At 39.2% G+C, this 20,002-nt stretch overlaps 1 protein-coding gene across 1 annotated transcript in view; it reads left to right on the forward strand.

Annotated features, from left to right (window-relative positions):
* Window positions 1–20,002, forward strand: part of aqr (aquarius intron-binding spliceosomal factor) — a 71,055-nt gene that overhangs the window by 2,318 nt on the left and 48,735 nt on the right. Inside the window, exons 3-13 of the mRNA XM_056476781.1 lie at window positions 2,308–2,348; window positions 2,984–3,019; window positions 3,104–3,224; window positions 5,081–5,221; window positions 7,206–7,274; window positions 12,147–12,247; window positions 12,332–12,408; window positions 14,710–14,774; window positions 17,022–17,138; window positions 17,732–17,845; window positions 19,439–19,542. Of these exons, the coding sequence (XP_056332756.1) occupies window positions 2,308–2,348; window positions 2,984–3,019; window positions 3,104–3,224; window positions 5,081–5,221; window positions 7,206–7,274; window positions 12,147–12,247; window positions 12,332–12,408; window positions 14,710–14,774; window positions 17,022–17,138; window positions 17,732–17,845; window positions 19,439–19,542 (986 nt within the window). The remainder of the gene's footprint in view (window positions 1–2,307; window positions 2,349–2,983; window positions 3,020–3,103; window positions 3,225–5,080; window positions 5,222–7,205; window positions 7,275–12,146; window positions 12,248–12,331; window positions 12,409–14,709; window positions 14,775–17,021; window positions 17,139–17,731; window positions 17,846–19,438; window positions 19,543–20,002) is intronic.

The raw sequence follows: 20,002 nt of genomic DNA on the forward strand, positions 1-20,002 counted from the left end.
CCCAGTTACTGGGTTGCGGCTGGAAGGGCATTCGCTGTGTAAAAACATATGCTGGAATAGTTGGCGGTTAATTCCGCTGTGGCGACCGCTGATAACTAAGGGACTAAGCAATCATCAAAAATAGAATAAAATGTAATATGATCACATGTTCCGACCAGTGTACAGTAGTCAACTTCTGAAGTGGATCAAAACCTTTTATCAAGGTTGTCTTAAAATTATTGAACAACACCCATTCATGTCTTAGGACGTTTAATTCTGATATACTTCAAATGTTAACCATTACTTTATGTTGAAATATATATATATATATTATTATTATTATTTATTTATATATATATATATATTTTTTATATATATAAATATATATATATATATATATATATATATATATATATATATATATATATATATATATATATATAAATATAAATATATATATTTATTTATATATTTTTTATTTATTTATATATATATATATATATATATATATATATATATATATATATATATATATATATATATATATATATATATATATATAGCGGCTGTCAAATTATTAAAAAATGTAACTAATTAATCACACTTTTTTGTAATTAATCATGATTAATAATAAAAATAAAAATAGAAATAAAAACACAGGCATTTAAGTGCCATATGAATTTCAAAACAATCAATGCCAATAACAAACAAAAATGATTTCCATGTTGTATTCTAAGTGGACTACACACACACACACACACACACACACACACACACACACACACACACACACACACACACACACGTTTGTTTTTGTGAAAAGTGGGTACATAATTTATACTGTCCAAACCATATACTGTACTGCCCTCACCCCACCCTACCCCTAAACCCAACCATCACAGGAGACAGTGAGCAGCTTTACTCTCTGATTAAACTCATCCTGTGGGATTTATAAGCTTTTTGAGAAATGAGGACGTCACTAATGTCCTCATATTTCACCTCCTTTTTGTAATAACTGTGTCATACCTATGTCATTATACAGATTTGTGTCCTGATATGTCACAAAAGGCATCCCTTCAGATTCATCAACACGCACGATCATGTTCATCAGATTAGCTTTAACTAAGCGTTTTAAAGTATGGCTGTATTTTACAAGCAAGGATTCTGACACAGCAACGTGAAGCAGACGCTTTACAAAAGTTGCGTGTAAAAGGAACACGTCAAGCTTAATGAAACATTTGTGGGCTCATGGAAGCAACTTAAAGGCAGAGATATGGGCTGTCTTTGAAAGCTTGCGACATCATCTGGCACTTTCACTGAGTACATTTACATGGACACCAATACTCCGCTTCTATGATTAAGATACTCTGATTAAGAGTCTATCATGTAAGCAGTGATTTTTGATTATCTTAAAGGATCACCCGAGTCCCGAAATGCTGAGGTTTTTCTTTCTGTTTGCCATGCGGTATCAAATTCAATTAAAACAGCACTCTTCACTTTATATTTTCATCCTGAATGAACATTTGCTGAATGAGAGTGAACTGCAGTTAAAGTCATAAGATTAAAAATGAAACACCCGAAATTCTGCATGAAACTCTGGAGGAAACGCTGGATTACCCGGTGATGCGACATTAATTGTTTTATACTGAAACTTTCCTTTTAAAAGCGCTTCCTTGGTCTTATCCATATCTCTTGGCACGTTAAACACACATCGGCCACAACAGGAAGTAAAAAAAACTGCAACTTCGTTATTTGTGTACTTTTTTTAAAGCGTTAAATATTTCAAATTAATCACGTGCGTTAACGTGCTAATTTTGGCAGCCCTTATATATATATTACCCATATATATATATTACCCATATATATATATATATATATATATATATATATATATATTACCCATATATATATATTACCCATATATAAATGTGTAAATTCAGCACAGACACCAAACACATCTTTGTCCCATACAGAGAGAAACTACTTTAATTATATATGGTTCCTTTACTTCAGTGTTTCCCAACCCTGTTCCTGAAGGCACACCAACAGTACACATTTTCAACCTCTCCCTAATCAAACACACCTGAAACAACTCATCAGAACATCAGAAGAGACTCCAACACCTGAAGTTAATGGGTCAGATAACGGAGACATCCAAAATATGTCCTGTTGGTGTGCCTCCAGGAACAGGGTTGGGAAACACTGCTTTACTTAATGGTTGAGTGATGTTGTTTATCTCCAAAAGTGCATGTTATATGGTAGTGAATGATCAACTTGTACCTAAAAACTGTATTAATAAAGAATCTGACAATCATTTTCTATTTTCAGATCATCGAAGAGGTCTACCAGAATGAGATCCTCAAATCAAAGTAAGTACTAATCCTGCTTGCATCTTGTAGAAGTGCACTGCTAACGTAATTATTGTTTGTTGTGCTACTTTTGTTGTTATTGTTGTCTTAAGTCTACCGAGATGTACTGTCTTGTTTGTCCTCTTAAAAAAGGGCGTTTGTTTGTTCTTATTTGAGTTAAACGAGCTGAAACAACACTATTCTTGAGTTTTGTTTTGTAACAACTTCATTATTTTATGTTCAATCAACTTGAATTTGTCGATTTAATATGAACTAAATTCTTTTATCTTGTCCCAACACAAATCAATTTTGTGTAACCCAGTGTACTCAGAATTGTGGAAGTTGTTAAAGTGAAGCAGTCAGTCAAGTTGACATTTTGTACATTGCTTTGCAGTTTAATGAAAATATATTCAACAAACTCGATTTATGTAACTGTTTAGAAGAAAAGGGCATGTTTTACTATAGCTGAGGGAACAGTACCAACCCTATGACGTCAGGCACAGTGATATTCTAAGATAGCCGGGCCCTAGGTCTAAAAGCTATAGTATAGCATATAGTATAGTCATTTTCTTCAAAATGGTTACATTAATCGAGTGTTTATATATATATATATATATTTTCGACTGATTTGTTTGACTTTGGTTGTCTCTTTTCAGATTTTCCATCAGAAAAATTATGCTTCTGGAGTTCAGGTTAGTGCTGTACACACACGTTTTGTTATAGTTGTAGTGTGTGTTGTGTGTTGTGTGTTGATGTTCTTGTTGTATATTTTGCAGTCAGTATCTGGAGAACTTCCTGTGGCCGAACTACACACCTGAAGCCTCCACTAACAGCTACATGATGTCCATCTGCTGCATCGTCAATGAGAAGTTTCGAGAAAACGTTCCCGCTTGGGAGGTTTGTGTGGAGCTGTTGATGACTGGATAGATTAGACATGAAGCACTTAAAACACGTTGAAGAGAGCAATGGGAAATTAAATTTTTGTGTTTGAACAATGAGCTTCACTAGTGATGCACTTATTTTTGTGCAACTGAAAACATCTGTCCAATAACACACATGTATATACATGCATAAATACACTCACCGGCCACTATATTAGGTACACCTTACTAGTACCGGATTGGACCCCCTTTTGCCTTAATCCTTCGTCGCATAGATTCAACAAGGTACTGGAAATATTCCTCAAAGATTTTGCTCCATATTGACATGATAGGATCACACAGATGCTGCACATCCATGATGCCAATCTCCCGTTCCACCACATCCCAAAGGTGCTCTATTGGATTGAGCTCTGGTGACTGTGGAGGCCATTTGAGTACAGTGAATTCATTGTCATGTTCAAGAAATCAGTCTGAGATGATTCACGCTTTAGGACATGGTGCGTTATCCTGCTGGAAGTAGCCATCAGAAGATGGAGACACTGTGCTCATAAAGGGATGGACATGGTCAGCAACAATACTCAGGTAGGCTGTGGCGTTGACACGATGCTCAATTGGTACTAATGGACCCAAAGTGTGCCAAGAAAATCTCCCCCACACCATTACACCACCACCAGCAGCCTGAACCGTTGATACAAGGCAGGATGGATCCATGCTTTAATGTTGTTGAGACCAAATTCTGACCCAACCATCCGAATGTGGCTGCAGAAATGGAGACTCATCAGACCAGGCAACGTTTCTCCAATCTTCTATTGTCCAGTTTTGGTGAGCCTGTGTGAATTGTAGCCTCAGTTTCCTGTTCTTAGCTGACAGGAGTGGCACCCGGTGTGGTCTTCTGCTGCTGTAGCCCATCCGCCTCAATGTTGTGTGTTCAGAGATGCTCTTCTGCAGACCTCGGTTGTAACGAGTGCTTATTTGAGTTACTGTTGCCTTTCAAGCAGCTGGAACCAGTCTGGCCATTCTCCTCTGACCTCTGGCATCAACAAGGCATTTGCGCCCACAGAACTGCCGCTCACTGGATATTTCCTCTTTTTCAGACCATTCTCTGTAAACCCTAGAGATGGTTGTGCGTGAAAATCCCAGTAGATCAGCAGTTTCTGAAATACTCAGACCAGCCCGTCTGGCAGCAACAACCATGCCCATCCCCACCCTGATGCTCGATTTGACCTGCAGCAGATCGTCTTAATCATGTCTACATGCCTAAATGCATTGAGCTGCTGCCATGTGATTGGCTGATTAGAAATTTGCATTGGACAGGTGTACCTAATAAAGTGGCCAGTGAGTGTATTATATTTTTAATAACCAATTTAGTCTTCGGCGAAATGACAGCACAAAATAATTCACTTTTTATTTTACAATATACTAGTATTCAGCTTTAAAGCCTTAACTTGCTTAATTAGGTTAACTCTGCAAGTTAGGGTAATTAGGGAAGTCATTGGAAGTAGACAGTCGAAAAATGTATTTCTTAAATTAGCCTACTTTTTGTTCCAGCCAAGCTAAAAGAAATAAGACATTCAGAAAGTTCCTTGCTCTGTTAAACTTCACTTTTACAATTGTACAAATTTCACAGGAGGGCTAATCATTTTGGCTTCAGTTGTATTTAAACTATTAATCAATTGGTTTTACATTTAGGCGACGACTTTAATTGTGTAATGATATTTGTCCATCATCACCCAGCCCTAATTGGCAGGAAAACAAGCAAATCTTTTAGGAGGAAGTTGAACAAAGTAAACTTTAGGCTCAGCTTTATTTGCGGAGATGTTTGTTATGCTGTGAATGTGCAGTAAAACATATGCTGTGTTTTTCTCTCTTCAGGTGTTTAAGAAAGCGCCCACACACTTCCCTCACTTCTTCCAGCGAGTGATGGAGTTGTGTTTGTCCGGTGAGCAGTTCGGCCTCTCGCTGAAGGAGCAAACAGTGCTTCTGCTCTTCCTGGACCACTGCTTCAACAGCCTGGTCAGTGCACACGCTTCATTTTACGGGCTAGTTCATGCTAACAGCATGCTAATTCATACTAGAATCGTGTAAACAGCATGCCAAATCGTGCTAAAAGCAAATCAGTAATAAAACAACAATAATAGGAATCATCATCGATATAAAAGGCGTCACCCAGCCAAAAAGATTGTGGAAAATATTCCATCCACCGTTATGATCGGGGCGATAGTCAGCTGTCATAGCATTTTTCAATTTAGTCAAGGTACCTAAGGCATCTCTCATAGCATCACTATTGATGTCATCTGATTTGTGCAACATGTCGTGTTCAGCAATACGCACACACCTCCACCAGAGGCAGTCAAAAGGTCGAGAGCCATCCTATTTTGCATTACCATAGTCCTAATGTTAGAGATCTCTTTATTTTGGGCCTTAGCTATAATTTGAGATGCATTAATGAATAATCCCAACCTGTAATCCAATGTTTCAAGCCTCAGCATAACCTTTCCCACACTTATCTAAGGAAACAAGGACAATGTGACCTTGTTACTCGTGGACCATAGTTTGAACTCATCAGGAACGTCCTCACCCCATATGGGGTCATGGGGCACAAAAGTGGGCACACTTCGTCGTCTTCTCTTTGTCATTGTCAGGTAGTGTATGTAGCTTAGAAAAGTATGACTTTTTATTTATTCTTATCTTTAATTATTTGTTCATTCAGTGTTCTGTCATTTATTTTCAATGTAAAATTATGACTTCTGTTTAAATGTCAAAAACATTGTTTTTGGCCAACGTGATATGGACTATTGTTTGTTTATTATTATTATTATTATTATTTTGAGCTGTATTAAGTTGTTACTAAAGGCGACGCAGTAGGTAGTGCTGTCGCCTCACAGCAAGAAGGTCTCTGGTTCGAGCCTCGGCTGGGTCAATTAGCATTTCTGTATGGAGTTTGCATGTTCTCCCTGCGTGGGTTTCCTCAGGGTGCTCCGGTTTCCCCCCACAGTCCAAAGACATACGGGACAGATGAATTGGGAAGGCTAAATTGTCCGTAGTGTATGAGTGTGAGTGAGTGTGTATGGATGTTTCCCAGAGATGGGAGGACATCCGCTGCTTAAAACATGTGCCGGATAAGTTGGCGGTTCATTCCGCTGTGGCGACCCCGGATTAATAAAGAGACTAAGCCGAAAAGAAAATGAATGAATGAATAACTGCTTACTGAGCAGCAATAAATAACTCTGTAAAATGTAAGCAGATTTCGTGTGATTTTTGCTAAACTAGTAGTGTTTTGAAATGAATATATGCATAATAACTGTGAAACTGTGATTAAAAAAAATCTATAATCATTGCTTACCTAGTTTGACACCTTCCACAGGTGATGTAAATACATCAAAAACATGTTTAGACTAATAAATTGAGTGCTATCGAGATGTGAAGAGACTTTAAACCAGCATATTTTATTTATTTATTTTTACCCAATCACCTTTTGTCTTACATGTGCATGTTAATTCCCTTTAATCGCCCTTTCTACATAATTTACCACATCACCTGTTTGTTTTCTGCACTTCAGCACTTGGTGGTGCTGTTGCACATAGAAAATAGACTGGGTTATAACACTGCAGCTGAACACATCAGAAATATAACAGCACATGGTTCAATGAAGGCTTCAATTCAAGGCTGTTTCCATCTATTTTTGTCAGCCTGCTAATTTAAGGCATGGTGTCTCTAACACAAGCAGATGGACCATCAGCGTTGTTGATGAGCTCTCATTGTCTAGTGTTTGTGTGCTAATCATGTGCGTTTCTACTGACGTGTGTGTCGATGAAGAACGCTCTTCTGTAGTGTTGGACGAGCTCCAGTCAGGAGACTTTATACAGCTGTTGCTATTAGACGAATGTGGAAGTGCGCAGAGACAGATGCTGTGTGTTCAGGTTTGTCAGGTTTTGCTCTGTTTCCAGTGTTACAGAGATGTTAACTGGCTGTTTGTGTGTTGTGCTCTTCGCTGCAGGAAGTGGATTTGATCCGTGAGCAGGTGCAGAAGCTGGTGTCTCTGCCCATGTGGATGTGTCTGCTGCCGGTGAATATTCATGCATCACACACACACATTTCCATATGATCTGAACATTCATTCATTTAGTCAAATTCTGATGTCGTCAATAAGAGTTTAACATTTTAAATGTAATAATTGCTTAGTATTTAAGCAGTAATGATGATCTATTTTTATTTTTTGCCATGACATAGAAGCTGAAATGACAATAAAATTAAAACACTCTCTCTCTCTCTCTCTCTCTCTCTCTCTCTCTCTCTCTCTCACTTAAAGGTACTATATGTGAGTGTTTTCAACTCACCTTTATGTGTAGTTGAGTGTTTGACTCTTCTAAAGCATAAAAACACCATGATATCTTTGCAGATATTTCAGAAACATGCTAAATGAACATTCTTGTTTATCTGAAAAACAATGCTGAAGTCAGATATTCTGCTTTGAACATGTGCGTTACGTGCCTGAACGTCTGTCTTTGATTTGGTCATTTAACCCGCCCACTGCCAGTTAAACCAATTATATTTCAGCACTCTGGGTTGCCTTGGTGGAAAACAGCGTATTTCATTCATTCAGTCAGGAAGGCTCTCTAAGCATGCGTCCGTGACCAAAGTGCGATTTCTGGCGGACAGTAGCAGACTTCGAAATGAGCTGCAGGTTCAGATTATAATCTTTGCGCAGTTAATACATTTTTCAATTAATTGATTAAATGATGAAATAAATAAATTAGTATTTTAAATAGTTTTATATGAATTTTATATAAATGTAATATTTGTCTTATTCAATAATTTTATATATATATATTGTTTGTTTGTTTGTTTTTACATTTATGAAAAGTTGTGTGATTTGCATTATTTTTAAAATGTTTATGCACATTTGAACTTCTGACGAACATTTTTTAGTTTGGAGTATTGTAAATGAGCAACTATAGGCACGACAACATACAAAGTATTTAGCACATTCCTTCTTTCCTAAAGCTTTCCGGTAATTTTGTCAAATAAACATATTACACTTTGCAGACGTGCTCTCAAAAGGTCCTATAGCGGTGCTAATTGTGTCGTTCTCAAACTCTGCTCAAACACAACTGACCAGATTTATTCACAGAAACCTTGCCACTCGTTTAGTTTAAATATATTTAATAAGACTGGTTAAAATGGCTGCCGGAGTGCCAAAACTCCTCCATGACTTTGTTTCTTCCATGACTTTCTTCCAAAGACTTCCATGTTTTGTTATACATTTACAATCAATTTTGGTGCTCATGATGTGTTTGCAAAACTGTTTGTACACCGGTTTCATGTGCAAATTTGTATGTATATTTTAAAAATCAGCTTTTTTTATCAGTATTGAAGTATTTATATATATATATATTAGGGCTGCCCCCAAATAGTCGACTAAACTTTAGTCGATATGAAGAGGGCTTGGTCGAATACATTTTCATTAGTCGGTTAGTTGCAAAAAAAAAAAATCACATGAAATTACGCAATCAAGGGCTGCGCAGTCAGTGTATGACATCAGCAACGAGAGATCAACGCGATCTCGTGCCTCACGGTATACCAAAGAGCACTTGTGGGAGAGGTGTCTGGCTGACGCTAATAATTATGTCAGGAAAAAAGTCCAAAGTGTGGGATCATTTTGAAAAGGCGAAGGACGACCCTAAAAAGGCTGTTTGCAAACTCTGCAGGCAAACATTTGCCTATCACTCGTCAACATCAAATATGTCTTATCATTTAAAACATGTAAGTAGTAACGTTAACCACCTCACATGGCCCCTCGTTTTAACAATAAGGATATAAACACATTTGCGCTGTTAAGTTAAATCATATTCATGGTTTTTGACATGCATTTGTCTCTAGGCTCATCCACAATATAGCAGCGATGATATGGCGTCGTGCGCTTCAACTTCGCAGTCAACAATGAAGCAGCAGAGTTTAGTTTTGAGACCCCCTCTAAGTGAGAAAAGAAAGCGAGAAATCACAGAGAAAATCGTCGATTTCATTGCGCTTGATATGAGACCAATCAACGTTGTCCGTGGTGACGGGTTCAAAGAAATGTTTAAATTCCTCGAACCAGGCTACACCATTCCCAAACGCGACACAATAATGCATGGCTTAACAAGCAAGTTCAACACGACTAAAGAAATTCTTGTTAAGAAAATACAAAGTTGTACAGCAGTCAGCTTTACAACAGACACGTGGACCTCTATCCAGAGTGAGGGTTACATGACCGTTACTGCACACTTCATGTCTGAAGATTGGCAACTACATTCTTTTGTGTTGGAAACAAAAGTGCTGGAGGAGAGCCACACAGCAACCAATATAAAAGAGCGACTTAGTGAAGTGATGGAAGAATTTAAAATACCTGGAGAAAAGAGGGTAGCAGTCGTACATGACAATGCCGCTAATATGGTGTTGTGCACAGAACTGATTTCTAATGATCCATCCTGGGGTAATGCGAAGGGCGTCCGTTGTGCGGGGCACACGTTACAGTTATGCATAAACGTGGCTCTTAAAACTGACCCCATATGTCGATGCATCGCTGCTGCTAGACGCCTTGTAGGGCATTTCAAGAAAAGTACCAAGGCTACAACAGCTCTGACTCATAAACAGAAGCAGCAGAATTATGCAGAACACAAACTTATCCAAGATGTCTCTACAAGATGGAACTCCACGTACTTCATGCTGGAGAGACTCTTGGAACAGAGATGGCCAGTTACAGCTGTGCTGTCAGACCCTGAAATTACCAAACGGTCTGAACGAGGCCTAGATCTCACAACAGCACATTGGCTGACAGCGGAGGACACTGTAGCAGTGCTAAAGCCTATGATCACTCTCACTGAGCTGCTTTCTCAGGATTTAAACGCATCCCTATCTGCCACACTGCCCATGTTAATAAACATGAAGAGACGCCATTTGGTGCTGCGCAACGAAGACAGTCCCACCACAAAAGCACTAAAGACAGAACTAGCAAAAGAAATCGACACGAGATGGCAAATGACGGAAAATATTGCGACCAGCATTTATATACAAGCTGCTGTCTTAGACCCACGTTTTAAGAGCTTGTCATTCTTTGACCAACACGAACGAGAAGATGCGTACTCCACAGTGTCGGATCTGGCAGAAAGTTTATCTACAGAATCTGCGCCAGAAAGCGAGCATGGCAGCATTAGCCCAGCAGAGGAGGGTGAGCCCGAACCGAAAAAGGAAAAGCAGGCCGAGATATCCATGCTTATGGCCATTGATGAGGAGGAGCATGCAGAAGAGAAGGATGAACTAAAAATGTACTTGGCAGATAAAACAAAGGTTGATTCGGGACCATTGGCATGGTGGCTAAAAAATGAACATCGATATCCAAAGCTCGCTAAAGCAGCTAAACGCCTCCACTGTATCCCTTCCACATCCACTCCATCAGAGCGCATCTTTTCAAAGGCCGGCTTCATTGTGAACAAGTCGAGAAGCTCCCTTCTTCCCAGCAATGTGGACAAGCTGGTGTTCCTCTCGCATAATATGAAAAAAATAAAATCGAATTGAAAGCTTAGGTAAGAATGCTTAATTTCCTTTTTGTAGTGTTTCTGTTTGCTATCCGTTAGGCTATATATATAAAAAACGGGTATTTTTTATATCGGGTAGGCTATACAAATAAATAAATACATATTATTTTTATTTTTTCGTTTTTATATAATGCAGAAATTGTTTTTTATTCTGTTAGAAAAATTAGTCTGATGTTTTTAATTTGTTGTTTCAAGTCAAGACTCATCCGTCGTCCTAATGGCAGTTTGTGGCTTTGCTCTGATATTTTTGATTTGTATTAGTGTTCTTTAAATTATTTGTTCCACATTTTGTCTTAAATATAGTTGTAGTAAACAATTTAATCAAATATTTAGGCTGTTAATTTGTTTGCCGCCGCCTTTTTTGTTCTAAGTTTTGGCGTTGTGCGATGTGCATTTATTAAGTTGTTCGTTTTTGTTAATTTTCCTTTTGAACAATATAAAAATTATATAAGTTTGAAAAATTAAAATAAGTTTATTTGATTTATTTTAAAGAACGAATTTTAGTTTATTTTATTAAAAACTGTTTTTTTTTGTTTGTTTGTTTGACATGTAACTGTTACAGTTTGTATTTTTGATAATAAATAATTAAAATGCACAGGCAGTCTGATTGCTGTTTTTATGTCATAATTAGCCTATAACGTTCCGGCCACTGATTTTTGTGTGTAAGCACTGTATACTTTAAACGCTTTACTATTCCGTTTTAAGCGCTTAATTTTCGTTTTGAATGCGCTAATATCATGCTTTAGCATTTTCTGTCATATGGAAGTGTTAAACTTCAACTTGGACTATATTCCTAGTATATACGCAAGTTATTATATTAACATCATAAATGAACGATTATTTGATTAATCGCTAAAATGCAGGAGTGTTAGTCGACTAGGAATATCTTTAGTCGGGGGCAGCCCTAATATATATATATATATATATATATATATATATATATATATATATTATTGTATTGAAGCATTTCCCTGGTGAAGTGACTGTCAGAGGTGTTTTGAAAGTGAAGTTTTTGTGTTCATGTTCTTATAGTGGCTCAGGGGCTGTAAACCTGTAATCTTTATAATTGTTTTATAGTTTTAGGACTTTTTATTAATATTATTATTGTCTACATCAATTTCTGAAAATGTAAAAAAAATGTATATCCTGAAATAACGAAAATTCAGGTTATGTGGTTTCTAAATTAATTTCATTTAATTAACAAGAGATCAGTAGAGATGAGAGACGTATAAAGGAAATATGAATACATGCTTTAATTTGGATAATGTTGAAATCCCTATGTCGCATATATGTTCATGCACTGACATAAAGTCCAGTCTGTTTTGAGATGTCTGAATGTGACTCCAGATTTGGTCATTTTCCAGACGAGGCTTCAGCAGGAACTGAAGACGGTCCCTAAACTGCAGAAGTTCTGGAACCTCATTAAAAAGAACTATGAGAAGATGAACACGCAGGATCAGGAGCAGTAAGATGAAGCCTCTCACAGTCCATAAACATGAAACGTATCAACACCGTGTGCTGTGTGTCTTATCAACTGTGTTTTTCACAGAGCAAAGAAAGAGCGCACCTTCCTCGCTTCCCTCATAAAGAAATTCCTGGCGGTTCTCGAATCCATCTCTGCATCAGGTAAACGCGTTGCTTCAGTATCATGCTGTTTTTAACAGAAGACGGCGCTCTAGGCTAGTTTTTAGCAGCACATGGTGCTCTGATAATGTTTGGCTAGTTTATAACAGCAGATGACGCCCTAGGCTAGTTCATAATAGCAGACGGCGCTCAAGGCTAGTTTTTAACAGCAGATGACGCTCTAGGCTAGTTTATGACAGCAGACGGCGTTTTAGGCTAGTTTATAACGGCAGATGGTGCTTTAGGCTAGTTTTTAACTGCAAACTGTGCTCTTGGCTAGTTTATACATCAGACTGCGTTCTAGGCTAGTTTTTTTAACAGCAGATGGCGCTTTAGGCTAGTTTTTAACAGCAGATGGCGCTCTAGGCTAGTTTTTAACAGTAGACGGCGCTCAAGGCTAGTTTTTAACAGCAGATAACGGTCTAGGCTGGTTTATGACAGCAGACGGCGTTCCAGGCTAGTTTATAACGGCAGATGGCGCTTTAGGCTAGTTTTTAACTGCAAACGGTGCTCTTGGCTAGTTTATAACAGTAGACAGCGCTCTAGGCTAGTTTTTTAACAGGAGATGGCGCTTTAGGCTAGTTTTTAACAGCAGATGGCGCTTTAGGCTAGTTTATAACAGCAGACAGCGCTCAAGGCTAGTGTTTAACAGTAGACAGCGCTCTAGGCTAGTTTTTAACAGTAGACAGCGCTCTAGGCTAGTTTTTAACAGTAGACAGTGCTCTAGGCTAGTTTTTAACAGCAGATGGTGCTCTGGGCTAGTTTTAACAGTAGACAGTGCTCTAGGCTAGTTTTTAACAGCAGATGGTGCTCTGGGCTAGTTTTTAACTGCAGGCGGTGCTCTAGGCTAGTTTATAATGGCAGATGGCGTTTTAGGCTAGCTTTTAACAGCAGATGCCGCTTTAGGTTAGCTTTTAACAGCAGATGGCGATTTAGGCTAATTTTTAACTGCAGGCAGTGCTCTAGGCTAGTTTGTAATGGCAGACGATGCTCTAGGCTAGTTTTTAACAGCTGACGGTGCTACAGGCTAGTTTTTAACTAAAATGGCACTCTAGGCTAGTTTTTAACAGCAGATGGTGCTCTCTGCTAGTTTTTAACTAAAGACGGCACTCTAGGCTAGTTTTTAACAGCAGATGGCGCTTTAGGCTAGTTTTTAACAGCAGATGGCGCTCTAGGCTAGTTTATAATGGCAGACGGCGCTCTAGGCTTGTTTTTAACAGCAGATGGCGCTTTAGGCTAGCTTTTAACAGCAGATGGCGCTCTAGGCTAGTTTATAATGGCAGACGGCGCTCTAGGCTTGTTTTTAACAGCAGATGGCGCTATAGGCTAGCTTTTAACAGCAGATGGCGCTCTAGGCTAGTTTATAATGGCAGACGGCGCTCTAGGCTAGTTTTTAACAGCAGACGGCGCTCTAGGCATTTTTTTAACAGCAGATGGCGCTCTGGGCTAGTTTTTAACTGCAGGCGGTGCTCTAGGCTAGTTTATAATGGCAGACGGCGCTCTAGGCTAGTTTATAATGGTAGACGACGCTCTAGGCTAGTTTTCAACAGCAGATGGCGCTTTAGGCTAGGTTTTAACAGCAGACGGCGCTCTAGGCTAGTTTTTAACAGCTAATGGTGCTCTCGGCTAGTTTTTTAAATAAAGACGGCAGTCTAGGCTAGTTTATAACTGCAGACGGCGCTCTAGGACAGCTTTTAACAGCAAATAGCCCTCTAGGCTACTTTTTAACAGCAGACGTCACTCTGAGCTAGTTTTTACCTGCAGATGGTGTTCTAGGATAGTTTTTAACTGTAAATGATTTAAAGCAGTAATAATTTCAACCAAAAGATATATAAACCACAAGCTGACCAAAAGAAGTTTTGCTTTCTAGACAAGCACCCACAAAAAATATTCATTTGTCAGTGCAATTAAAATGCTACATGTTAAAATTGGGCTTGATTTCTGTTTCCCACAATGCTTCAGTGTTCCTGCCCTCCCCTCAGGCTGTGATTTTATTTGCGCGTCTCTGTGTGTTTCCTTCATCCTGTGACGTGACCCAGCTTCAGAGCAGCTGATGTTCGCCTGCAGCGTCTCACTGCTCTGCTAACACAGGCCACGTGCCATCTTCCCATCTTGCACCTGTTCAGGCCCGGGACGGCGTGACGCTCAAGTGGCCAGTTTATGAGACGATCATAATACTGTCACTCTTCATAGCCAGATCCTCCATCCGCCTCAGAATGCCCTGTGTGTGTGTGTGTGTGTGTGTGTGAAATGAGGCATGTTGTCAGTGCTGTAATGTGTGTTTTGTGGCTTGTGTTGCTCTAGGCAGCGTCTCCATGGAGAAGATTCACTACTGTGAGCGATTCATTGAGTTCATGATTGACCTGGAGGTAAGTTTTTATACCAGCTGTTCAGCCTCTGCTTTACGAGCTGAAACAAAACTGTTTTTAAAGTGCATTTCTGGTGCATTTCCAACATTTTCCATTAATGTTCCTTAAACTGGAATGACAGATAACACATTTATAGCTTACGGTAAACTGGATAAATGTGTTGGACTATTTGATTCTGTTACTTATTGTGGTGTAAATTATTGTTCAACTTTTTAAAGCATAAAAAGTTGACATTTTACCATTTTTCTTGTGCTTTAGCTGAAGAGGCAAGCCTCAAACCAAATACCACATAGCATTTTGTTGTTTAAAAAAGTAAACGAGAAATTAACTGACATATCACAATTATTATCAGCAAATGAAAATAATGTGTATGGAATATTTATAAAAAGATTCAGCCAACAAATGTATAGTTTAATTTAAAGTTTACTCTGGTAATAATTATTTAACTTTTTACATTTAAGCATGGCAGGGTTAACAGTAACAGGGTTAAGAGCAACAGAGTAACATGGTTGACAATAACAGGGTTGTCGATAGCAGTGACAGGGCTGATGGTAACGGTAACAGGGTTGTCGGTAACATTAACAGGGTTGGCAGTAACAGGGTTGAAAGCGACAGAGTAGCATGGTTGACCGTAGCAGAGTTGACTGTAACATGGTTGTCGGTAACAATGATGACGGTAATAGTACCAGGGTTAACTGTAAAAGAGTAGCAGGGTTGACGGTGACTGTAACAGGGTTGTCAGTAACAGAGTGACAGGGTTGTCGGTAACAGGGATGTCGATAACAGATTTACAGGGTTGATGGTGACAGTAACGGTTGACTGTAACAACAACAGGGTTGTTGGTAAAAGGGTTGACGGTAACAGGGTTGCTAGTAACAGTAACAGGGTTAACAGTAACAGGGTTGTTGGTAAAAGGGTTGATGGTAAGAGGGTTGCAAGTAACAGTAACAGGGTTGCCAGTAACAGCGTTGTTGGTAACAGGGTTGACGGTAACAGGATTGACAGTGACAGTAACAGAGTTTTCGATAACAGTAACAGGGTTGACGGGAACAGGGTTGTTGGTAACAGGATTGACAGTGACAGGGTTGACGGTAACAGGGTTGTTGGTAACAGGATTGACAGTGACAGTAACAGGGTTGACGGTGGCAGTAACAGGGTTGTCGGTAACAGTAACAGGGTTGACGGTGACAGTAATAGGGTTGACAGTAACAGGGTTGTCGGTAACAGTAACAGGGTTGACAGTAATGGTTGTTTGTAACAGGGTTGATGGAAACAGTTACTGGGTTGTTGGTAACCGGGTTGACGTTAACAGTAACGGGGTTGTCAATAGCAGAGTAACGGGGTGGTTGGTAACAGTAGCAGGGTTGACGGTAACAGTTTCATGGTTGATGGTGACAGTAACAGGGTTGATGGTAAGAGTAACGGTTGTAGATAGCAGTAACAGGGTTGATGGTAACAGTAACGGGGTTGTCAATAGCAGAGTAACGGGGTGGTCGGTAACAGTAGCAGGGTTGACGGTAACAGTTTCATGGTTGATGGTAACAGTAACAGGGTTGATGGTAAGAGTAACGGTTGTAGATAGCAGTAACAGGGTTGATGGTAACAGTAACGGGGTTGTCAATAGCAGAGTAACGGGGTGGTCGGTAACAGTAGCAGGGTTGACGGTAACAGTTTCATGGTTGATGGTAACAGTAACAGGGTGATGGTAAGAGTAACGGTTGTAGATAGCAGTAACAGGGTTGATGGTAACAGTAACGGGGTTGTCAATAGCAGAGTAACGGGGTGGTCGGTAACAGTAGCAGGGTTGACGGTAACAGTTTCATGGTTGATGGTGACAGTAACAGGGTTGATGGTAACAGTAACATGGTTGACGGTGAAGGCAACAGGGTTGTTGTTAACAGGGTTGACAGTAACAGGATTGTCGAAAACAGGGTAACAGGGTTGACTGTAACAGTAAAAGGGTTGATGGTGACAGGGTTGTTGTTAACAGGATTGACAGTAACAAGATTGTCGATAGCAGAGTAACAGTGTTGACAGTAACAGGGTTGACGGTGACAGGGTTGTTGGTAACTGTGTTGTCGGTAACACTAACGAGGTTTACAGGTTGATATTTTTGGAGCGCTAGTGTTGCTGCCTTTTGCATTGGCTTTTTTGTCCTTTGAGCTTTTCATCTGAGCACCCATTCGAGACTGATGCGTGTGCTTTTGTGCAATTTTTATGTTATTAACCTTGTCTATCTTTGGGCAGGCTCTGCTCCCGACTCGCCGCTGGTTCAACACTGTGCTGGACGATGCTCATCTGATGGTCAAATGCCAGCTGTCTCACCTCACCTGCAGAGAGAAAGAGGGTCACCTGTTCTGCCAGGTACAGCACTGAACACTGAACCACTGCAGGAAAACGAGAGCAATGCTGTGATTTTAGTCAGTCCTCGAATCACACATTCAGTAAACACACCTCATGTATGTGTCAGAGAGAATCCAACAATGAATAAAATATAAGTTTGATTGTTTCAGGTTTGAAAAAATGAAGTAATTTATTTAATAAAAAGGTCATTTCACAATACTGTTAGATAAAATTAATCTGTTATATGTTACTTTAGATGCAATTTCATCTTGTATTTATTTAATAATCACATAATGAGAGTATAGTTTCTAGCAATATTGGCCTAAAAATAGTAATTTTCATTTTCCATCGGTCTTATTACATATAACTACAGAATACTTGTTTTAATTTTATAAATAGGAAAATTATCTAAATATTTTTTCGTTTTTAGAACGAAATGCTAATGGTCCAATTTGATTCCATTCATTATGCTAAGCTAAGCGAAAAGTGACCATGCCAAAATAAAAAATCGGCTAAATAGATTCCAAAATGGTTCCAAAATGGTTCAGGTCAATTAAGGTTGTCGTTTAATATGGGTTCAATCATGCTTTACTAATCTGTGTTTGTTGTTGCAGCTGCTGGACATGCTGAAGTTTTACACCGGCTTTGAGATCAGTGATCAGACTGGTAATGCTCTGACACAGAAAGAGATGACCACGCTGCACTATGACAGAATCACCTCTCTACAGGTGAACACACACTCTTACGCACCTCATCTGTCTCTGGCAAACCCTGCAGAGACCAGTGAAGTTTATTCAAGGATTAATTAAATTTCAGAAAGATAAAAATAATAATGTATTTGTCAATGCATGCTTCGTGAATTGGTTAATATCAATAGGGATGCTGGTATAACGTTCTAAACCCATAAATAGATCATCCAAACTGAAATATAATCAAATATTACAAAGGTTTTTACCCATGTAATGTAATACAATAATAAAAATTCTTTAGCTTAGGTCTAAAAAAAGAAAAAAGCGAAATGTGAAATGGAGTATTGACACAAGTAGATTATGTACAAAGTCAATGCAAACATGTGAATAGAGGTGAATTATCGCCGTACAGCATGAATAATGTGGGATGTCAAGCATGTTTGCAGCTGACGCGTGGAATCCGCCTCAATCGCATCTAGTTTAAATAATTGAACTCAACTGAAAAATTTGAGTGAGGGCAAAAAACATCCCATGAGTAAACCAGAGCTAGTGACATGGTGGCCATTCCCATATCACATATTTTATCCGGCGCAAACATGGATGCGCTCACTTTTTCCAGGTATTTTTACGTTTTTCAGAATGCCACAAGCGAACTGCGTGTGTAAATGTCAAAAATCAACCAATCAGATTCACACTTTCTATGGATTACACACATTTAAGTAATAACAGTGGACTAATTACCTCAGGCAAACGCAGAGAGCCCAAACACTGCAGTACTTGATAATTTCCTTCAAAAATAAAACTTTTATCAGAGCTATATGGTTTGTCAGCGGTGGATACTCTGGGAGCACAGCTAATGGTTGCTTAGCAATGATACAAAAGTGAAACATTTGCGTAAAGGGAAAAACATCCCGTGTGTAAACCGGAGCTAGTGACATGGTGGACATTCGCATATCACTTCTTTCATCCTACGCAAACATGGACGCGCTCGCATTTTCCAGGCGTTTTTCCAATTTTCAGTCACGTGACAAAAATCAACCAATCAGCGTCACACTGTAATAACGGTGGACATATTACCTCAGGCAAACGCAGAGAACCCAAACACTGCAGTACTTGTAGAAATGTGAAAAATTTGCATGAGGGGGGAAAACATCCCTTGAGGAAATCAGAGCTAGTGACATGCTGGACATTCCCATATCACGTCTTTCATCCTACGCAAAAATGGACGCGCTCGCATTTTCCAGGTGTTTAATTTTTTCTTAATTGCAGAAGTGAACTTCGTGTCACGTGACAAGCACTGGATTCTCGGGGAGCATGGCTAATGGTTGCTTAGCAATGACAGACACCGCATGAACCTAGAAATACATTGTGACGTGACTAACATTTTCCACACGGTTTTTGGAGCTAGAATGTGTACAGCCTCTAAACTGACATTTAGATTGTTTGCTCTTATTTTTTGTTGTGTTAATATTAACATAAGGACGAAAGATCATGGCTGAAACTATGGCAGATGAAGGGTTAAATGAGCTTTGGCAGTGGATCAGTCTCCTGAGTGTCTGTTTGGTTCAGCGGGTTTATTCTGAAATCTCTCAGTTGTGATAATTGAAGGTCTGCCACTGGTTTGTTTTTCAGAGAGCAGCGTTTGCTCATTTCCCGGAGCTCAATGATTTTGCCCTGTCTAATGTGGCGGCTGTGGACACGCGAGAATCCCTCAACAAACACTTTGGTCATCTCAGGTAAGAGACGCCAGGAGCCTGTGTTTCTGACTGTGAGCAGTTCGGTGTGATGAAGCAGCAGCCCTTGAGCCACCAACTTATCCAGCATATGTTTTACGCAGCGGATGCCCTTCCAGCTGCAACCCATCACTGGGAAACACCCATACACACTCATTCACACAAACACTACAGACAATTTAGCTTACCCGATTCACCTGTACCGCATGTCTTTGGATTTGTGATAGCTGACTTTTTCCAGCCCAAAAGCCGTCCAAAACCCAGACAAAACAACGCCCAAAATATTAGATTAATATTTTATTTATTTTTAATTTATTTAAATCAAAAATTTGCCTTTTTATTTTATTTGTCATATTTTTTTTCATACAGCAACCAACAGTCACAGAACCACAATAGTAAAATTGCAACACAAATGGATCACATCACAACACTGCACTTATTGTTCTGTAGATTACACTACCTA

Source organism: Danio aesculapii, chromosome 17 (genome assembly GCF_903798145.1).
Source record: "Danio aesculapii chromosome 17, fDanAes4.1, whole genome shotgun sequence".
In the NCBI taxonomy this organism is placed as follows: Eukaryota; Metazoa; Chordata; class Actinopteri; order Cypriniformes; family Danionidae; genus Danio; species Danio aesculapii.